At 61.7% G+C, this 18767-nt stretch overlaps 1 protein-coding gene and 1 long non-coding RNA gene across 52 annotated transcripts in view; one reads left to right on the top strand and one right to left on the bottom strand.

Annotated features, from left to right (window-relative positions):
- Window positions 1-18767, top strand: part of IGF2 (insulin like growth factor 2) — a 28835-nt gene that overhangs the window by 2760 nt on the left and 7308 nt on the right. For 2 of the 50 annotated variants that reach the window (XM_070564461.1, XM_070564467.1), the window contains exons 2-5: window positions 6053-6157; window positions 6278-6359; window positions 7185-7308; window positions 7523-7679. Coding sequence is in view for 8 of the 50 variants with exons in the window: in XM_070564440.1 (XP_070420541.1) it covers window positions 5002-5011; window positions 6053-6157; window positions 6278-6359; window positions 7267-7308; window positions 7523-7679 (396 nt within the window). In the remaining 42 variants the exon portion in view is untranslated. Of the gene's footprint in view, window positions 1-4923; window positions 5012-5943; window positions 6158-6277; window positions 7107-7184; window positions 7406-7522; window positions 7680-8442; window positions 8542-14315; window positions 14581-15115; window positions 15281-15959; window positions 17178-17890; window positions 18129-18767 lie in introns of those variants that run through there. The other 48 variants (XM_070564444.1, XM_070564443.1, XM_070564485.1 and 45 more) reach the window with 31 other exon arrangements.
- Window positions 6636-14641, bottom strand: LOC139074405 (uncharacterized). 2 transcript variants are annotated; one of them, XR_011523998.1, is made up of 4 exons: window positions 14486-14641; window positions 9769-9826; window positions 8871-9034; window positions 6636-8042 (listed from the first exon to the last, which is right to left on the bottom strand). It is a non-coding gene; the product is annotated as an uncharacterized lncRNA (long non-coding RNA). The 2 variants fall into 2 exon arrangements; XR_011523997.1 differs by lacking the exon at window positions 14486-14641 and having other exon boundaries at window positions 9769-10494.

Genomic DNA, 18767 nt, shown 5'->3' with positions numbered 1-18767 from the left:
CTTCGAAAGTGAAGACTGGCGGAGGTGCCTCCCCATCGTCCCCGGCGGCCTGGTCAGGCTGTGCTGGCGCCAAGCACCGCTGGCCCCTGCGGCCCGCTGGTCCTCAGCTCACCTCCCGCTCCCAGGTGGCTTGCCAGCACCAGCCCACCTCGGCTCAGACTACCCGCTTCTGCCCATCTGCCGCTGTCGGGGGTTGGGGCCCTGTCCCTGACCTACAGACCCTTAGGACAGTCTCCAGGGCTCCGTGGAGGGGTCCCTGCAGCTGCCCCCAGAAGCTGGGCTTGAGCAATACCGCAAGGTCACCCCACATCGCCTACCCTCCAAGGCACTGGGCTGAGACATGGGGTCTTGGGTCTGAAGGGCATCCCTGGGCCCACAGTTATGTTGCAGTTGTAGTCCCTCAGGGGAGGGCGGGGATGGAGGTGGGTGCTTCCTCCTGGCTCCCCTCACCCAGAGATGCTCAGAGTGTCTAGATCCAGGTGGTTGACCCTGGTTCAAGGTCACAGGGTCTCTGGGGACAACCCACGCCCAGGGCCTCCTCACCTGTGAACCCATGAGATACTTCCCAGCCCTGCCTGGCTCTGCACCTTGTCAGGGATAAAGGTGGCCCCGAGGCCCCCAGCTGGGGGTCCGCAGCCCTCGGGCTTCCAGGGTGGCCTACCCCTTTCAGCCGCATGTGGACCAGGCTGCTGAGCCATCAGAACCTCAGGGGGTACACATTCCACAGGCCTCACTCTCACCCCCTTCCCAGCCCATCTGTGTTTTTGGAAATCAGAGCCGGCGCCCCCAACAGCCCTGCCAGCTTGGGGCCGCTCACACAGCGACTCAAAGCGAACTCTTTTGTTCTTCAAAGTCCATCCTCACTTCAGAAACTGGGCCTGGTTCCAGCCCAGCCTCCCCCGGGGCCACCTGCCTGCCCCTCCCACACCCGGGGCCTACTTGCCAGGGGACCTCGGAAATCCCCTTCTCTCTCTGGGCCTCAAATTCTGGTCTGTGGGTCAGTCCCATATGGCGGCTCAGTGGGCACAAAGGACAGGACTGGCGGAGCTGACCTCAGGGGGCCCTGGGGTGAACCTGAGGCTCTGAACCCGTGGCTCTGACTTCCCTGGCCCTCCCCGGCCCTCCCTGGATCTCCATGGCCCTCCCTGGCTCTCCAAGGCCTTCCATGGCCTTCCTTGGATTTCCATGGCCCTCCCTGGCTCTCCCTGGCCCTCCCTGGATCTCCCTGGATCTCCGTGGCCCTCCCTGGCCTCCATGGCTCTCCCTGAGCCTCTGTGTCACCCTCCTGAGGTCTGGCATGCTTAGCCTGTCCCAGGAAAGCTCCAAGGGGCAGGGGTAGGGAGAAGGTGGAAGGCAGACTTTCTCCCTCGAGGCCCAGAGGGTGGGTCCGTCCTTGGTCTCCCATTGTGGGTGCTCCTGAGACCCAGGCCCAGCTGTGGGAAAAGAAGGGGCAGAGACACTGAGAAACAGGAGAGGGGAGGGCTGGGTGCCCCCACCCCAGCTTCAGCTGCACAGTCAGCTCAGAGGGCAGCCTGGGAAGCTTCCTGGGGAAGGCGTTCTGTGCCCCCACACAGACACTTCAACGAGCCCGTGCTGGGCTGTCGCCTCCGGGAGTGCAAACCCAGCCCAGAGATTGCTGTGAGTCAAGCACCGCTCATGCCACCCTCCCTGGAGCCGCAGAGGTGGCTGTGTTCACACAGAGCTGGTGTCCTCTGGCCCCTCCCCATGGCTGGGCGTGGGATGGCTCTGGCCAAAACGAAGGGGCAGGCTGAGGACTGGAGGACACAGTAGAGGGAGTCCTGGGGGCGCCTCACCTCTCTGCACACCCTCAGCATGTTGAGGCCAGCTGAGGGTCCACTCTGGGCCAGGGCAGGCACACCAGGGCTTAAGTCCTCGCTCTGCTACTCACGGCTGTGTGACCATGGGAAAGTTACTCAACATCTCTGGGCCTTGGTTTCCTCATCCATCAAAAGGGAACTGAAGGAGACTCTCCCTGCCTTGGCTGCAAGAGGGTCCAGTGCAGCGACGTACGTGAGAGGGGGCCCTCCCAGGGCCTGTTGCGTGATGTTCAGCAGGGCCTGCCCCACTGCACTGTCAGCTCCTTCCCCCATGGGATGAGCCAGGTGGTCCCAAACTTCCTCCATGTCACTGCCGCTGTATTGAGCGTCGTCCTCCATGGGCCAGGCATGCGGGTGTGGTATGGGAGGCGGAGGGAGTGCTGCGGGCCTCAGGCAATCGGTCCCACCTCCACTGCTTCGTGTGTCTGGCCTGTTACTTCCTCTCTCTGGGCCTCAGTGCCACGGGGACGGCACCAGGGGTCTGGCGCTCCTCTGAGCATCACAGGCGAGAGGAAGGTGACGCATCTTCCCTGGGAAAGTGGCGGTCCCTGCAGCTCCCGGATGTGGCCCACGGGTGTGTGCCAGGAGGACCAGCTCCTCAAGGAAGGAGGCCCAGGTCATGAAGGACTCAGATGGACAGAAAAGGGAATGAGGCCCGCAGAGAGCAGGATCAGGGAAGGAGTATGCAAGGCCGAGGCACACTGGGGACATCCCCGTGTGCCCAAGGCCCCTCATAGGGGCAGGGGGCTCTGCAGCATTTTAAACCCAAGCCCACCAGCCAAGGAAGCCTGGCTGGTCTCCCCCTCCCCAAACTCCGGTCCTCTCCCTGGCCACTTCCACCTGTGGGGCCTTCACAGGTGTCGCAGGACCAGTGGGAGCCTGTGGCTGAGCTAACAACCATCTCCGCTGCATTTTCCTATGGCCTCAGGAAAGAATGTTCTAGCACCAATGGTTAGGGGAGCCAGGGGCAAATATGCCTTCACATCAGGAGAATATAATGGTGAATGTTTATTAGCATCTTCCCTGTGCCAGACACTGCTGCACGGGCTTCCGTGCACCAGCACATCGACCCTGCACCGTCAGGGGGTCTTGGAGGACTGGGGGTAACTGGCCTGGGTCCCTCGGCAGAGCCGGGATTGGAACCGGGTCAGCCTCCAGGCTCCTCCTGCCCGCTCCTCCCGCCAGGGCGAGTACACGGCTGGGTGAGCTGTACAGCAGGGGCCCCTGGGCCCTGCCAGGGCCCTCACTCTGGGGTCGTGCCGCCTTTCGGGCAGCCTCACCCCAGCTTGTCAGGCTGCCCGCACAGATGAGGCTGGGCCACACGGTACCCAATGGTGCAAGGCTCTCGGGACAAAAGCTGTCATTCAGGGTGGGGGTTCTGCATTACTTCCTCCTCTGCTCTCAATGTGTGGGTTGGGTAGAGTGGCCCAGGTGTGGTCCATCCTAATGGCAATATGGATGGATTTATAGGAACGCCAGGTGCTCAGGCTGCAGCTGTACTTCCCCAAGGGGCCACAAGGTGTCAGGCTCGGGCCAGATTTGGAAAGCCCTGCTGGGGAGCAGGCGTGGAGAGCAAGATTGGGCCCACCCTGTTCATCTCTGGGACCCTTCCTGAGGATGGGGGGGGGGGGGGGGGGGGGGGGCGAGGGTCCCAAGGTGCTGTCCCAGAGCCTCTCAATGATATATTTGATTTTATTCTGATACAAATATAATACAGTTCCCTCTAGTTCTCTGAACACAACGGACGCTCCAGGAAGGCACCCAGGGTTAACCTGTAGCTTTGGGTACCCACTTTGCCACATCTTCCTGGGGTCCGGGAGTCCCCAAGAGGGAGGAACTTCCTCAGGCCGCCCTCCACAGTTCGTTCTGTAATGCCAGGAGGGAGGCAGGTAAGAGCTTCAGATCCCTGTGCAAAATGCGCAAAGGCCACCTGTCTCCTGACCCTGCAGGGGGCCTCCCCCCACGTAGGGAGATATGTTGTTCCTTTCCCCCCAGCCCTGTCCTCGGGGCGCCCCCAAATCGCAGCACCTAAGACCTTTGTGCCGTGCTGCTGTAATTCCAGAAGACGCCACCAGGTGTCAGCATGAGGCCACTTAAGCAGCCGAGAGGAGGAAACGTGGCGTTGGGATTCCTCCTGCATAAATGAGGGGACCCGACCAGAACTCCTGGATGGGATCATGCTCTCCTAGGCCTAAGAGATAGCGGGGTAACGAGGTTTTTGTTATGAGATGTCCCTCAGCCCTGTACCCCAAATTTGTCCCTTTTGTATTTCTTCACACTACCCTGTACCCCCATAGGCTATAAGTCCCCTGCATGGAAAGTAAATGGAATGCAGTGCCGTGGGTCATAGCCCTCACACCCTCAATGCCTCTAGTCCCCCATGGGCCCTCCCCGCCTGACCCCTATGCCCTGCTTCCCTCCTTTGCTGAAACACTCTGGGGTCCAAGATTCTCATGGGATTAAAAACTCTGCCTTGGAACGAGCCCCTTATGGGCTGCCCGAGGTAAGCATCCAGACTAGAGCAGAGCTCAGGTTCAAGACACAGTTTTGGGAGCGGGAGTCTCCGCGTTTCCAGGAGTTTGATCTGTGGGTTTGAAAAGCTGCTTAGCTGCCCACCTTCTTAATTTGGGGACACCCACCATAGGCCACTTGTGTAACCCTGCCACCTGGCCTGGGGTCAGCCCTTCACCCTCCCTAGCTCTACCTGTGCTTGGGGCATCCCAACCAAGTAACCCCACGGGGACCTGGCACCCACTCCTGAAACATGCAGGCATCTTGCAGCAGACACCAGGGGGCAGCACAGAGCCCACAGCAGAGCTGGAGCCTGGCTAAGCCTGGCTACTGCACCCCGATAACTGTGGACTGCTTCCCAACGACCCCCTTTAGGTGCCCCAGACCTGACTCAGAACCTTTAGCATCCTTGAATTCCCTCCTCACCCAAGGGCCCAGTGAGGGGCCCCACCCTCCTCTCACAGGCTGGTGTAGCTCTGGGGCATCTGCATGCTGTTTGGGACACCCCCACCAGATTTGAGTCCCCCTTAAGTCTGACTCTCTTCCCCACTGAAAGCCCCGTTCTTCCCACCAGATGCCCTATTCCCCCAGCTAAGGAAGGGAGTTCAGGCAAGGGCTTGAAAGACAAAGGAGAGGGGAGAATCGGACCCCAATGCAGGCTGGTAAGCTGGGTACGGTAAACCCACTGGGGTGTGGGGCACAGGGAGGGTCTTCTGGAAAGCACACTTTTCTGTGCCACTTACTGAGTCCTCTTCTGCCTCGTGCTCTCCTGGCGGGCTCCGGGAAGAGGTTTAAACCCCCCTGTTAGATTTAGTTGAATTGGTGGCACATGCATCTGGGACCTCCCCTAGCTGCGGACAGCTCCGCATCTGTGCCTTAATTGGGGTTTCAGCCAGCCTCAAAGGGCTGTGGACCACTCACCCCACCAGGAGTGGGTGTGAGCAGGAGGCGGCCACTTGCTGCAGGTTCCTCAGTGCCAGGCACCACATAGTGTACGGGGTCATATCTGATGGGACCGGTGAAGGCAGAGCTCTCAGAAGAGTCCTTTGCCTCTGGAAGAAGGAAGGACACGGCCACATTGTGCTGCAGCTGCATTGGGAGCACTCGAAGAAAGATTTTTTTATGATTGATCTCGAACCCTGATTCTCCCCCCTTATGCCCCCCCCCATTTACCCGTGCCACGCCCGCCGACATTCCAGGGTGTCAAGTGACCGCCCAGTGTCAGTCTGGTGAACCCCTGCCCCCTCCACATCCTCCCACCTCCTAGCTAGCAGGGAGTGCTTCTGGCTTATGCCCATGCCCACAAACACCTTTCTTCTGGGTCGGGGTGGGCCACATCTCTGCCCCCTAATGCACTATGCCCTGGCGTGGGAGGGTGCCACAGTCAGCTACCCCAGCACCACCGAGTTGGCGCAAAGCTACCCAAATTTGGAGGCACTCAAGAAAGGGCGTGGAGGGGATGAGGAGGTGAAAGGCAAAACGACCACCTCCGCTGGCATTTGGGCAGGTGCCGTGCCCAGCGCTGGAGGGCTCACCCTCTTCTCAGGGCCCGTTATCATGCACACTCTAAAAGGGCCCCTCATCATCTCTCCAGCCTCAGCCTCGTCCCCCTCCTCCTCCACATCAACCCGGCTGGAGGGTCTGGGCACCACAGCCAGGGCACCCCCTGCTTTGGCAACAACTGTTAATATTGGCCCCACCAGCAGATCATTGGCCTGGCAGTTTCGACAGACAGCCTTGGGCACCAGTGACTCCCTCTTTGTCCACCGCCCAGGAGCTTCAGGGACTGCACAGCGACCAGAGGACAGGTAACCAGGCTTCCCTCCCTCGTGCGGCACCCTCCAGGTGTGTGAGAACCTGTGTTCTGAGGGTTCACCTGTGGGTGAGCTGGGGGCCCGGGGCAGTTAACAGGAGCCTGGTTTCTGCAGGAGGGGAAGGCCCTCTGTCACAGGAGGGCCCAAGCAAGCTTTGTAAGCACAGCCTCAACTCCGGAGGAGACAGGAACGACAGGTGGGGAAGGGACTCTTCACCAGGGATGCACGGAGCCACACAGAGGCTTTTGCAGGGAAAATAGGTTTTGCTTCACTAATCCACCAGGCAAAACGGGCGGGGCAGGGACGGAGGGTGGGGCTGCTCTTCTCAGCAGGAGCGCACAGCTGTTTTTGCAAATGTACAAGGCAGGGCTTTTCTGGGGGAGAAGATTCCTCTGGATGCATTTCCCCACCCCCCCACCCAAATCCCAACCAGAGACAAACAGGAGCCTGCAGAGGAGCCAGGAGTCTGAGATTTGGGAAAAAAAAATTTTTTTTTAATATCCTTTAAAAAGTAAAGCTTCCCTCTCTCCCCACGCCGTACGTGCTCCCACCACCACCAAGAGGATCCCACCAAGTTCGTGGAAAGGAGAGTGAGGAGAAGGACGTTGGAGGGGCCATGCCCCTCGCCAACCCACAGCGGGATTTACAGAGAAGTGCTTCTATCTTCCTGACAGCGTGCCAGGTTCTCCTCGTGCCCCTCCTAACCTCCCTGCCCACAGAACAGAGCACGAGGCAAGGGCAGTCTCTCCCGGAGTGCATTATTTTGCACATGGTTTCTTTCCCCTCCACCGGGGGCTCCCGGCTCCTTCATCCACCCAGTGTGTGGGGAGGGGGCTCATTTCCCCAGAGAAGCCCAGTCTCCCTCCGTCCTCAGCGGCCTTCCCAGTGCAGAGCTGCGTGGGACCTCTGGTTTGTGGCTGGCTCCTCCTTGCTTCCATCCAAGGTGGGAATGTTGGGGAGCAGAGGGGAAGATTTGTATCTCGTGTGCTGGGACCCCCCAAGGCAGGCCATTTGTGTGCAGCCCAACCCTCCAGGCCCAGGCAGAAGTCCAGCCCAGCCAGCAAGGGAACAGCCAGTCCGACAGAGGTCTCCTGCTTCTCCAGGGGCATCTTTTCAGGCTTGGCTGCTGGGAAGCCCAGCTCCAGGTGAACTGGGGGCCACTTCCTCCTTCCCTGTGCTTTGGAAAAGGAAGAGCTAGGCAGCCAAGGGAACAGAAAGGGGAACTGCCCAAACCCTAACAAGGTGACCCACAGGCTTCCCCACCCAACAGCCAGGGGAGGGAGGGGGGGACCGGGGCTGTGGCTTGGGGAGGGTTGCTTTAAGAGATCATCTTAGGGACATCTTTATGTTCTTCCCCAGGGGCCCAAGAGTCACTGCTGAGCTCGTGGAGAAAGAGGTGGTGGACTCCAGCCCCCAGCCCCAGGGCCTGGCATCTCATCCAGCTCAGCCCCCTGCCCAGCCAGACCTCCAGCGCGAGCCACAGCAGGCCAGAGCTGCCCCAGAGCCCAGCCCCGAGGTGAGCTGCTGCGGCCTGTGGCCCAGCCAATCCCCAAGCACCCCGGCCCCACAGAGGTGAATGTCTCTGGACCCCCAGGGCAGGAACGAGGTGTCCACTGGTACAGCTCTCCGTGTGTCAGGCTCTGTCCAGGGGCATGATTTCCTTCTGTGCTGGGAGCTCCCCAGACAGTTGTAGTTCCAGTCTGCTCTTTCACACGGAGCAGAGGCTCAGAGAGGCTGGGGGTGTATTCAGCGTCACACAGCTGGTATCTGGGATTCAGGTGGTCAAGTCCAGGTGCCTCTCTCCCCGGGGGGCTCAGGTGTGGGCAGAGCAGGTCCCCTGCAGTCTGGGCGGTGGCCATGGTCCTCTGGAGGGGAGCTCCTGGTAGAAGGCCAGAGAGGGGGAGGGCAGCAACCCGGGGGAAGAGGCAGGGGGTCAAGGGGCAGAGGAGAAACGAGAAAGAAAGAGGAGGGGGAAGAGAGAAAAGTGCTGAGTTGGGGAGGAACTGGGAGAGCCCAGGAAAGCTGTGAGGCCCTGCCCTCCCTGCCCTGGGCTGCTGGCTGTGGGGCCTCACATCAGTGGCTTGACCTCTCTGTGTCCCCATTTGACAAAGTGGGTGACAATCGCAGCCCTCCTGCCTGTTCGGAATTGTGAAGAGCAAGTGAGCTAATGACCACAGGATGGGGAGGCCTTCTGCGCAGGGCCTTACAAGTGTCTGTCACGATTCCATTGTGTTCGGAGGCCAGGGGGGGGGGGGGCTTCCTGTGTGTGAGTCGGGGGTGGACTAGAAAGGCCCCGGGGCCAGAGCGGCCTCGGACACTTCTGTGGGACACTTCTGGAGCCAACTCCCGTGGTTGTGGCCGCAGGGTTCACGGATCAGGTACCGGGGTGGGGCATGTGCGGCGGCCCTGGAGGACGCCCGGCCCCAGGGGCTGGGGGCTTTGGAGGTGGGGATGAATGGCGGGAGTCTATGTCCTTGCCCCTGATCCCAAAGCAGCATAGGTTACCCTTCAGGGCCTGCAGGGAGGGACCCAGCAGGTGACCCCTTCCAGGCCAGTTTGCCCATCCTAGAGGGAAGCCAAAAATGTTCTTTTAAAAATGTCTTTAGTTCAGACACTACATAAAATACTAGTACAACAGTGGTGTCCCCTCGTCCTTCCGTCCTTCCCGTGTGCAGGCTCAGACCCCTCCCCTGGTCCCCCAACGTACTTTTGGCTTTTGGGTTTATCGGTCAGGGGCTTGTGGTGCCCTGTGCCTAGGGCGGCTTGTGCTCAGGTCCTGGTGGTTCCGGCTGGGGCCTCGGTCCCCTGCCTTTAGCCAGGGCTGACACGCGGGTGCGTCCCTCCCAGAGCTGAGCCTCCGCGGCAGGCGCCCTGCGGGGGGTGCAGGAGGGGCGCTCAGGGGACCCTCGGAGAACGGAGAGGGTTTGTAAAATGCTGGGCTTGGTCCCAGGGAGGGGGGAGCAGCCAGCTCGGAGCCAGAGCCGGGGGAGGAAACCGGGGAATGAGAAAGGCTGACTGCAGGGCGGGCGGGAGCGAGGGGAAACGGGTGAGGCAGGAGCGAGCAGACCGCAGGCCCGGGGCGCGGGGGCCAGGCTCGCTGGGGTGAGTCCGAATCTTTGGGAGAATGATTATTCTCTTTGGAATACGGGTTTGCAATGCAGAGGGGAGGCCAAGCAGGCAGCCGCGCCGTGCTGGGGCAGGGCAGGGGGGAGGGTGGTGCTTGGGGCTGAAGTTCCTGCCAGCCAAGCTCTGGGCAGGAGGAGACCCCAGCCCCACAATGTGCTTATGCTGTTGCAAGTCCCTTCCTACCTGGGGGGACTGAAAGTTGGGGAAAACCTGGGCTGCTGGTCCTGGCTAGGGTTGGCCAGCGCCCTTTTTGAACCCCGGGGTGACCCCGGATCTGCTCTCCCCCCAGCCAAGCCTGCCCCTTTAACCACACTTTTGACTAAATAAGGCGCGAGGGTTCAGCGGGAGCCCCCCCCCCCCCCCCCCCGCACCCTGGGGGTGGGAGGAGTGAGCACGTGCGTCCCCCTCCCCTCCCCCTTCCCCTCCCCCTCGCCCTGATGGCTCAGCCTGGCACCCCAAGGTGGCCTCAGCCTTCCTACCTCCAGGGTCCAGGCGCACATCACCAAGCACGGGCAGAGGTTCCTCCAGAACTGGCGCCTGTGCAGGGAAGACAGCAGGAGAGGCCCCCCTCCCACAGTGGACCACTGGTGGGATTGCCCCTGGGCACCCCCAGGAGGCGGAAAGCGCACACTCTGAAATGGGGCCCTCACCCCAGCACCCACCCACCCCCAGCCTGGGAAGCAGGCCTCGAGGAAAGTGGAGGCCCCAGAGCAGGGCCAAAGGCAGCCCGGCAGGCATCTGTTTGTCTGTCCTTGAGCACAGTCTCCATGGAGGATTTGAAATCTGCTCTGGGTTCCCAGGGACCCGGGTTAGCAGACAGGCCCTTTTTAATGCTCCCCACCCCACCATCTACAAGTCGCGTTGGAGAAGTGGGGAGCAAGGGCAGGACACTGGGGGGCTTCTCTGCCGAGGGTCCCTCCTGGCCCTCCCTCCCTCGGGCACACCCACAGGGGCCTGGAAGCCAGGCACTGACACTGCAGAAGGCTGGTGGAGAGGGGAAGGGGCAGCGATGGGGGGAGCCAGGCCAGATGTTCTTGGAATGGGACATGGGGTGATTGATGCGGACTGGAATTTGAAGGGGGAACATTCCCCACGTGCCTTCAGCTCTGGGTGGAAACGGGCTGTTTTTCATGGGGGGGGGGGAGCGGTCGCCCTGTCTTGCCAAGCTAATGTGAAAGGGCTGCGTCAGCCCTGCCAGGGTCCCCACACCTGTCCAATGGCATTAACCCCTGCTTCCCCAGAGCGGCAGGCTTTGAGCTGCTCCTCTTCTAGCCAGGGTCCCTCTGTGGGGTGACAGTGGGGACCAGCAATGCCGACCATACTGGTCCCAGGACCCCCACCATTCCGCTGCTCCCCAGCAGCACCTCCTCTCTGGCAGCCCCCACCCCACAGATCCCCCAGGTGGCTAGCCCCCACCCCCAACATTGCCCAATTCCGATGGGCTGATCCTGTTCCAGCCAGCAGCGCCTTGCTCTGCCTGGTCCAATATTTGCCTTTAAGGAACTGGACTTTCCCAGCCGGATAGGGCGGCTTTGCGTGAAAATTCTCTTAAGAGAAAACGAAAGGTGACCCCAGGCACCCCGCCACCGTGCAGTTCTGCCCCCCTAAAACTCTCCCCCATTTTTCTCGTCTTCTCCCTCAGCTGTTCTTCTCTCACATTACCATAACAAAATTGGTTTCCGCGTTGTTTGGGGACTGGCTAAGGCCAGAACGGCGCTCGCGGAGTCCCGGGGCGCGCGGGGGTGGCTGCCGGGGGTGCTCCCGGGGCCCCCCAGCCGAGCCGGGGACGAGCCTGCCCGCGGCGGCGGCCCGGTCGCGGCTTCGCCTAGGCTCGCAGCGCGGGAGCGCGTGGGGCGCGGCGGCGGCGGGGAGCCCGCGGGCCTCCTCGGAGGCGGCCGAGCGGGGACCCGGGAGCCCGAGGAGCGCCCGGTGAGCAGCGCCCTGTGGCTCCCTCGCTGCTCTCGGGTTTCTCCCTTCCACCCCGACGCCCGCTCGCCCGGGCTTCCGCCAGAGAAGCGCCCTCGGTGGCGAGAAGGCAAGAGAAAGATATTCCATTCCGCCGGGCGCGCGCCCCAGGGAGCCCCGCGCTACCTGCCCGCGCCCTCGCCCCGGAGCCGCCGCCGCCGCGCGGCCCGCGCTCGGGTCCCCCGGGGAGGGCGCCACTGCACCGCTCGAGTCCCCAGACGCAGTGGATCTCCAGCGGCGCGTTGCTTCCCTGGTCCGCCCGGGGAGTTTGGCCTCTCAACGTAGCCCTCCATCTCCAGGGTCCCAACCCACGGAGACACTTCGCTGCTCCCCACAAATGCGGACATTATTTTTTCTGGGATCCTTCCAATTTAAGCCTTGCTCTCAGGTCCTCCAAATATATTCAGCGTTTCTCCAGGTCATGAGAGTTTTCTTGGACGTTAATTTCCGGGGACCTCCAAACACATGAAGCCGCCACCGGCTCCCTCAGATTTCCACTAGTGGTCTGGGTCCCCAAACTCAGCGAGCGTTTTCTCCAGGCTCTTAAGAGTTTTGCATATCCCTCTCCAGGTTCTAACACCTTTACTCACTGCCAACCGGGATCCCCTAAAATTTAAACACGAGCCCCGGGTCCGGGTCACGCTGACCAGTTTGCCTGGCTCCCCAAATGTGGGCAGTGTTTTTCTGGCACTTAAGGCATTGTTCCCCAAACAAGTGCACGTAAACGATTATATCCCCATAATTTTGCACATTAACTACAGGGTCTCCCAAGCTTACTGTCCCTGCTCTGGGTCCTCCGCACTGCAGCCCTGTTCCCTGATACACCACAATTGGTGACATTATCCGCTGAGTTCCACGTGTTTATTAGCTTCTAACCTGGGTTCCCGAAATTTTACGCAAAGAATCCCAGGTTCCCCCAACACACTAAGGAATTCCCCCCCTCCGCCCCGAACCCTCAGAGTCTGGGGGCTGCTTCCTGTGCCTCCACCAAAATTCAGACTTTACACCCAAAGCGCACCAAACCCTTTTCCGGATCACTAACAATGTGCGCTCTGATTTCCTGAGTTCCACAAAATTCAGAGGATGACTCCTGATGCCCAGAACTCACTAAGCAATTTTTTTTTTTTTTGTGGACCATGAAGACTTGGGGCACGCATTTCTGGGGCTCTCCAAGCTCCCCGGGCACTAATCAGGTTCCTTAACGTTTTGACAGTTACCCAGGCCCCCGAAGGCACACTGAGCAATACCCTGAGATGCGCTCCATTGTGGCCCGGGCTTCTGCAGGGTCCCCCAAACCACACAGGGTCTCACAGGTCCCCCTGGGTCACACCACGCACGAAACAAACCCTTGCTCAGAGCCTACAGCTTGTGATCCCAGGCTCTGTGGACTGTCCCCAGTCCGCAAACATCCGAAACATTTTCTCTGCATTATAACATTTTGAACATTAAAAAATTCTCTGGGTCCCACTGGCTTACTGACAAGAATCTGTTTTCTAAAATTCGGACACTGCTCCCAAGTCCCAGGAGGACACTGGACTCTATGCCTGATCCTCTGTGATTTGGACATGCGGGGCTCTCTCAAATATTAGGCATAGTCCTGCAGGCCCCTCAAACACATTCAGTATTACCCCCCTATCACAGAAAGGCACTGATTTCCCATGTTCCAAAGGGTCCCACGCACCCACTGAGTGACTCCAAATTTCAGCAACGTTTCCTGGGTCTCCCGCACCCTGCACGCGCCCTGCAGATCACAAATTTTGGACATCGATTCTCCAGGCCCCACAATCTAGGAACTCTTATTAATCTTTTTTCCCCTAAAACTTAGCTATTGACCCCCCAGTTCTCCTGAGGACTCTGAGCACCTTCTCTGGATCCCCAGATTCAAAAATTATTTTCCTGGGGTCTCCAAATTGACAGGCTGTCTTCCAGCCCTTCAAAACAAACTGAGATTTTTTTTTTTTCTTCCACAAAACAATTGAGCTTTTTTTGGACACTGATTTATGTGTTGCCTGAATTTACGACCCTTGCCCAGAGTGCCTCTAAATTTAGGCAATTTTCCCTGGGCCCCCCAAAATTAAAATGTCCAGGGACCAAAAAATATCCCGGGGTCTTAGAACTCCTGGGCATCATAGGCCTGTGTTCTAGAAGCTTCCTCAATCCTAACCAGGGTTCTTGAAATTTAGATATCCATCTCTATTGAACATTTTCATGGATCCCTAAAACGTGGGTCATGCTTTGCTAGAGTTCCCCAAATGCAAACAGTGCCCAGAAAAACAGGATATTTTTTTCCTGTTCACCAAAAACAAACTAACGGAAATCAATAGAAAATTAAAATTAAAAAGGACATTGATTTTCTGCATTCCCGGAATGTATTGAACACACCTCAGGTTCCCCCAAACTTAGACGTGTTTTTTGACCCTCTCAAGGACAGAGAACTTTTGCTGAAGTCATGACAATGTGGAGGTCACTTTCCTGGGGGCAAGCATCCACCCACTCCTGGATTTCTAAATCGTGAAAATCAATGTCTACTTTCCCCCACCGCCCTGGAGAATTTGCCTAGATCCCCAAAATGTGTCTGTTGTTTTTTTCCCCAATTTTAGACAACATGCCTCTTGGGTCCCCCCAAGTTTCATGTTGAGAATTTTCCTTGACTCACCCCCAAACCCACCTCCCCCACAAGTTGGTCTGGGGTTCCTCCCAGGCTTGCTGACCAATATGCTGGGTTCCCCACTTTTTAGACTCGGATCTTTTGTCCCCCAGTTGCACGGAGCAATTTCCCCTGATGCTCCAGACGTGGACTCTCTTTCTGGAATCTCGAATTTAGTCAGTAAGCACAGTTCCCCGCATCAGCGGAGCCTCTCCTGGGCGCCCGACTTCGGCACGCTCATTTTCTCGGCCCGCAAATCGCACGGAGCTCTGACTTGCGTCCCCCGGTATCTGCGCGTCGTTCCCGGCCCCAACCCCGCGCACAGCACCACTAGTTTCGGGCCTCTCCGAGTTTCCTACGGAGTCCCCCGAGCTCCTCAGATTTGGGAAATTTATCTCTGTACTCCCCAAACACACTTGGTTCGGCAGTGCGTCCGCCAGGACGTGGGCAGTCTTCTCTCGAGTCTAGGAAAACGACTGGGCATTGCCCCCAGTTTCCCCCAAATTTGGGCATTGTCCCTGGGTCTTCTAACGGACTGGGCGTTGCCCCGGGACATTGGGGACTGCCCCCGGGGTCTTGCTCACCTTCAGCAGCGTCCACCACCCTCTGCAGAGCGCTCGCTCGCTGCTTCGGCTCCTGGCGCGCCCGCAGACGCAGCCTCCCAGCCTCCAGCCTCGCGGTGAGCTCCCCGCAGCTCCGCGGTCCCGGCCCGGGTCCCCGCCTGCACCCGCCGCCGTCCCGCCGGGGCTGGCGCTCGCCTCGGGCGGGCGCCGGGGCGACCGGCGCGGGACACAGGAGCCCGCTGAGGGCTGGCCGCTCGGCGGCCGCGCTCGCTGGGGCCGGGCGCCCCGAAACCGGCGCCGCTTTCGTTAGCTCTTTGCAAGATCACAATCGTGGGTAAAGCGCTCCGGCGGCCCCGAAGCGGGGCGGGCAGGGCGCTGGGTCGGAGGGAGAGGCCGAGGAGAGGCGCGCCCCGTTCGGGCCGCGCAGCGCAGCGCGGCGCCACCAGCCCGCCGGGCAGAGGACTCGGGGAGGCGCGCGTGGAGCGCGGGCGCAGTGATTGATGGCGGAACGAGGGGGCGAGCTGGGCGCCGGCTTCCGCCGGCGGCGGCCCCTTCCCCTTGGAGAGGTTCCGTGGGAAGGGCGGGGCGCAGGGGTTCGTGCTTGGTTTTGACTTGGTAAAAATCACTTCTTACATCGTCCAAACTCTCCAGGAGATGGTCTCCCCAGACCCCCAAATTATTGTGGTGGCCCCCGGGGCTGAACCCGAGTCTACGCAAGTCCAACGCACTGAGGACGGTGGAACCATTAGCCGGATATTTTGGGTGGGCCCCAAGGGCGAACTGCTTAGACGCACCCTGGTGAGCTTTGTCATGCAGGTAGGATTTGAGCGATGTTTCCCGCCCTGCTCCTCTCTCCCCCGGCAGGCGCCGCCTAGGCAGGCCCCGTGCCTGGCCCAGATTCGGGCCTGGCCCGGCCGGTCCTCCCCACATATCACACCTGGCGGCCGCGGCGGCTACTCCTCGCCTGCCGCGCGGCACCGGGGGGCGCTCGGGCTCCGGCTGCCGCTCGAGGCGCTATGCCTGCTCGGGCAGGTGGCGGCTGCACGACCTGCCCGCGCCCAGCGACTTCCCACTCCCCTGCAGCTCCCAGTGGGACTAGGGAACGAACCCTCGACCCAGCGCGCCGAGCCACCTGCGCCCTCACTCCGACGGGGCACCCCCGCCGCTTAGCCCGATGGCGGGAAGCGGGGACCCCTGCCACCCCTAGGGTCTGGGACGCTGCCCACCCAGGTCGCCCCGCGCCCCCGCGCACGGGCACAGGGATCCCTGGCACCCCGGAACCCAAGAGGGGCCCCCAAACACTTTAGAAAAGCTATTTGGGATTTTTTTCGCATTCCGCCGTTCCCTGCCCCCAATCCAAACTCGCCCCCGCGCACCCCACGGCCCCTCCCTGACAGCCGCCCCCCGGGGCCCCCAAGCCTGCGCCCCCGCTTCGGCTCGAGTTGCGGGGGCGGTCCGGGGGCGGAGCGAGGGCCCCGCGGGCGCCCATTGGCGCGGGCGCATGGCCAGGGGGGCCCGAGCGGGCGCCGCGCCGCGGGGTGGCTGGGCTATAAGAGCCGGGCGTTGGCGCCCGCAGATCGCCTGCTCTCCGGCGGAGCTGCGTGAGGCCAGGCAGGCCCCCGGCCCCCCCTTCCGGCCGCTCCCGCCTCTTGGCCCACGCCCGCCCGCACTCGGCCCACCAGCGCCTCCACCGGGCTGGCGGCCCCGCGTCGACGCCGTCCGCCAAGCTGCTGACTCCCCGTCTCGGGCGCCGTCGGCGGGGTCGCGCTCCGCCGGCCTGCGGATTCCCCGCCGCCTCCTCGTCTATCTACCTCAACGCCCGTCCCGCTTCGCCCGAGGAGGCGGTTCCCCCCGCAGGCAGTCCGGCTCGCAGGCCGCCGGCGTTGTCATCCCCCGCGCTTTCTCCCGGCCCTCCCCGGCGGCGCTCGGCCTGGCCGCTCCACTCCTCGCTGCATCCCGAGCGGCCGGGCGACGCCACCGCTGCCCCCCCCGAGGCCCGGGCTCGCGACGGCCGAGGGTCCCGTCGGCCCAAACCGAGCTGGGCGCCCGCGGCCCGGGTGACGCCTCCACTCCGCCCCCCTCAACACCTTCCTCGGCCCCCGACGTTGCGCCCTTTCCTCGCTTCTCTTTGCGCCCCTCTCCCCTCTCCGGCCTCTAGTCCCGGCCCCCACTCTTTCTTCCGCAGCCTACCCTTTGCTCCCTCCCGCCCCCCCCCAGCTCCTTGCCTCAGACTCCCTCCCCCTCCACGCCCGCCCTCTCGCCTTCGCCGTCCCAAAGTGGATTAATTATACGCTTTCTGTTTCTCTCTTCGCTGTTCTCTCCCGCTGTGAGCCTGCCCGCCTCTCGCTGTCCTCTCTCCCTCTCGCCCTCTCTTTGGCCCCCCCCCTTTTCACGTTCACTCTGTCTCTCTCACTATCTCTGCCCCCCTCTATCCTTGACACAACAGCTGACCTCATTTCCCGATACCCTTTCCCCCCCTAAAAGTACAACATCTGGCCCGCCCCAGCCCGCAGACAGCCCGTCCTCCCCAAACAATCAGATGCGATTCCCCCCCAAAAAAAGCCATCCCCCCGTTCTGCCCCGTCGCACATTCGGCCCCGGCGACCCGGCCAGAGCGGCGCTGGCAGAGGAGTGTCCGGCAGGAGGGCCAACGCCCGCTGTTCGGTTTGCGATACGCAGCAGGGAGGTGCGCGGCAGCCGCGCCGGCTTCCAGGTAAGCTGCGTGCGGGCGGCGGCGGGGGCGGCCGCGCTGGGCCGGGCGGAGGGAGACGAGGGGCTGTGGGTCCGGCTCCCCCTGGCGAACCCCGCGGTCTCCCCTGCGCCACGGAGGGCGGGTGGGGGCTTCGGAAATGCCGAGGGAGGTGCGAGCTGTCTGTAAAGGCGACTTCCTGGTCGGTTTGTGGGTGCAGGGGGGTGTTGCTGAGAGTTTGCGATTTGTGCCGTGCGGGGAAGGGGTGGCGGCTGTTCCCCCCACCCCCCCACCCGGGAGATGGGTAATGAGAAGGGCAGCTACTCTCGGAAACCCACCCTGGTATGTTGACTCCGCGCCAGCAAGACTGGGAGAGGAAAACTGGGTGGGCGGGGCCAGGATGGAGCGAGGGGGGCCCAGTTGGCAAGAGAGTCGTGCCAGACGCCACATTTGCAATGCACCCCCCCACCCAAGGCCCCGTTTCCCGTCCCCAACATTCCCAACTAGGAGTCTGGGGAGAGGGGCTGGTCCGCGGCTCAGAAGGGCACGAGCGTGCAGCCCAGAGAGAACAACCGCCCCTGCCCAGTGGGCAGATTGAAGCGTCCATACAGGGAGCTGGAAAGCAGCCCCCCCCCCCCGCGTCCTCCCCCTCAAGGCCATGTGTCGCGATGGGCTGGGGGTGCAGGATGAGCCCCCCTCGTGATACTTTGTTAAGGGATGGTCCAGGCTTAGCGCTTGGGGGTGCAGGAGAGAAGAGACTGGCTGGAAGGAGGGAGGGGGCGGGGGCAAAGGGGGCGGGGGGAGTGGTCAGTGGGGAGAGGGGTGGGGGTTAGGGTGGAGCCGGGGATGGGCGGAGCCGGCTCTGACATAAAAGCGGAGGCACTGACCAGGCTGCAAACTGGACATTAGCTTCTCCCGTGAGGCAACTTCCCAGCTTTCTCCTCCAGCCACAGCGAGACGCCTGTCCAGCTGCAGGTAACCTGGGCTGTTGAGCGAGGACCCCCTGCCCTCCTGCTCCAGCCTGCCCAGCTGCAGTGGCTTCTGACCTCAGCTCCTCGGCCCCTCTCCTCCCTGCCCCTGCCTTCCTCTCCCCTGCCCTCCCTCCTTGGCAGGCTGGCTCACCTGCCCCGCACCTCTGCGTGCCTGTCGTCCAGTCTTCTGCTCTCTGCTGGTGCTCTGGACTGGACCCCGCACTGGAGTGGCCGGGCTTGCAGAACGATGGAGCTGCCGCTTGCACGGCGCCGAGCGGCTAGCTGGCCAGATTTGTTCTTAGAATTGGAAGTGGGTGGCAGTGGGGGCAGCAGGGAGGTGGCTGGGGTCCAGTGCAGGGCAGGAGGAGGTGAGCGAGCGAGGTGGCCCTTTAGATCCTCTTGAGGAGCTGGCCCTGCTCTTTAGTGAGCTAAAGCCAGGTTGTGCTTCCTTCTCATCGGTCCTTGTCTCCTGCACGAATTCTTGCATCAAAAATACCCTGGGCCAAGCAGGCGGCAGCCTTGGTCTAGGCTGGGAAGCGGCATGCTGCTTGGTGCCCCCGTGCCCACCAGGTGCAGAGCCTGGGAGGGACGCATCTGGGCAGCCTGCCCAGCCCCTTGCTCGGGTAGCATCAGGGTGCCAATG

Source organism: Equus przewalskii, chromosome 11 (genome assembly GCF_037783145.1).
Source record: "Equus przewalskii isolate Varuska chromosome 11, EquPr2, whole genome shotgun sequence".
In the NCBI taxonomy this organism is placed as follows: Eukaryota; Metazoa; Chordata; class Mammalia; order Perissodactyla; family Equidae; genus Equus; species Equus przewalskii.
This window is presented reverse-complemented; position numbering and strand designations above follow the sequence as displayed.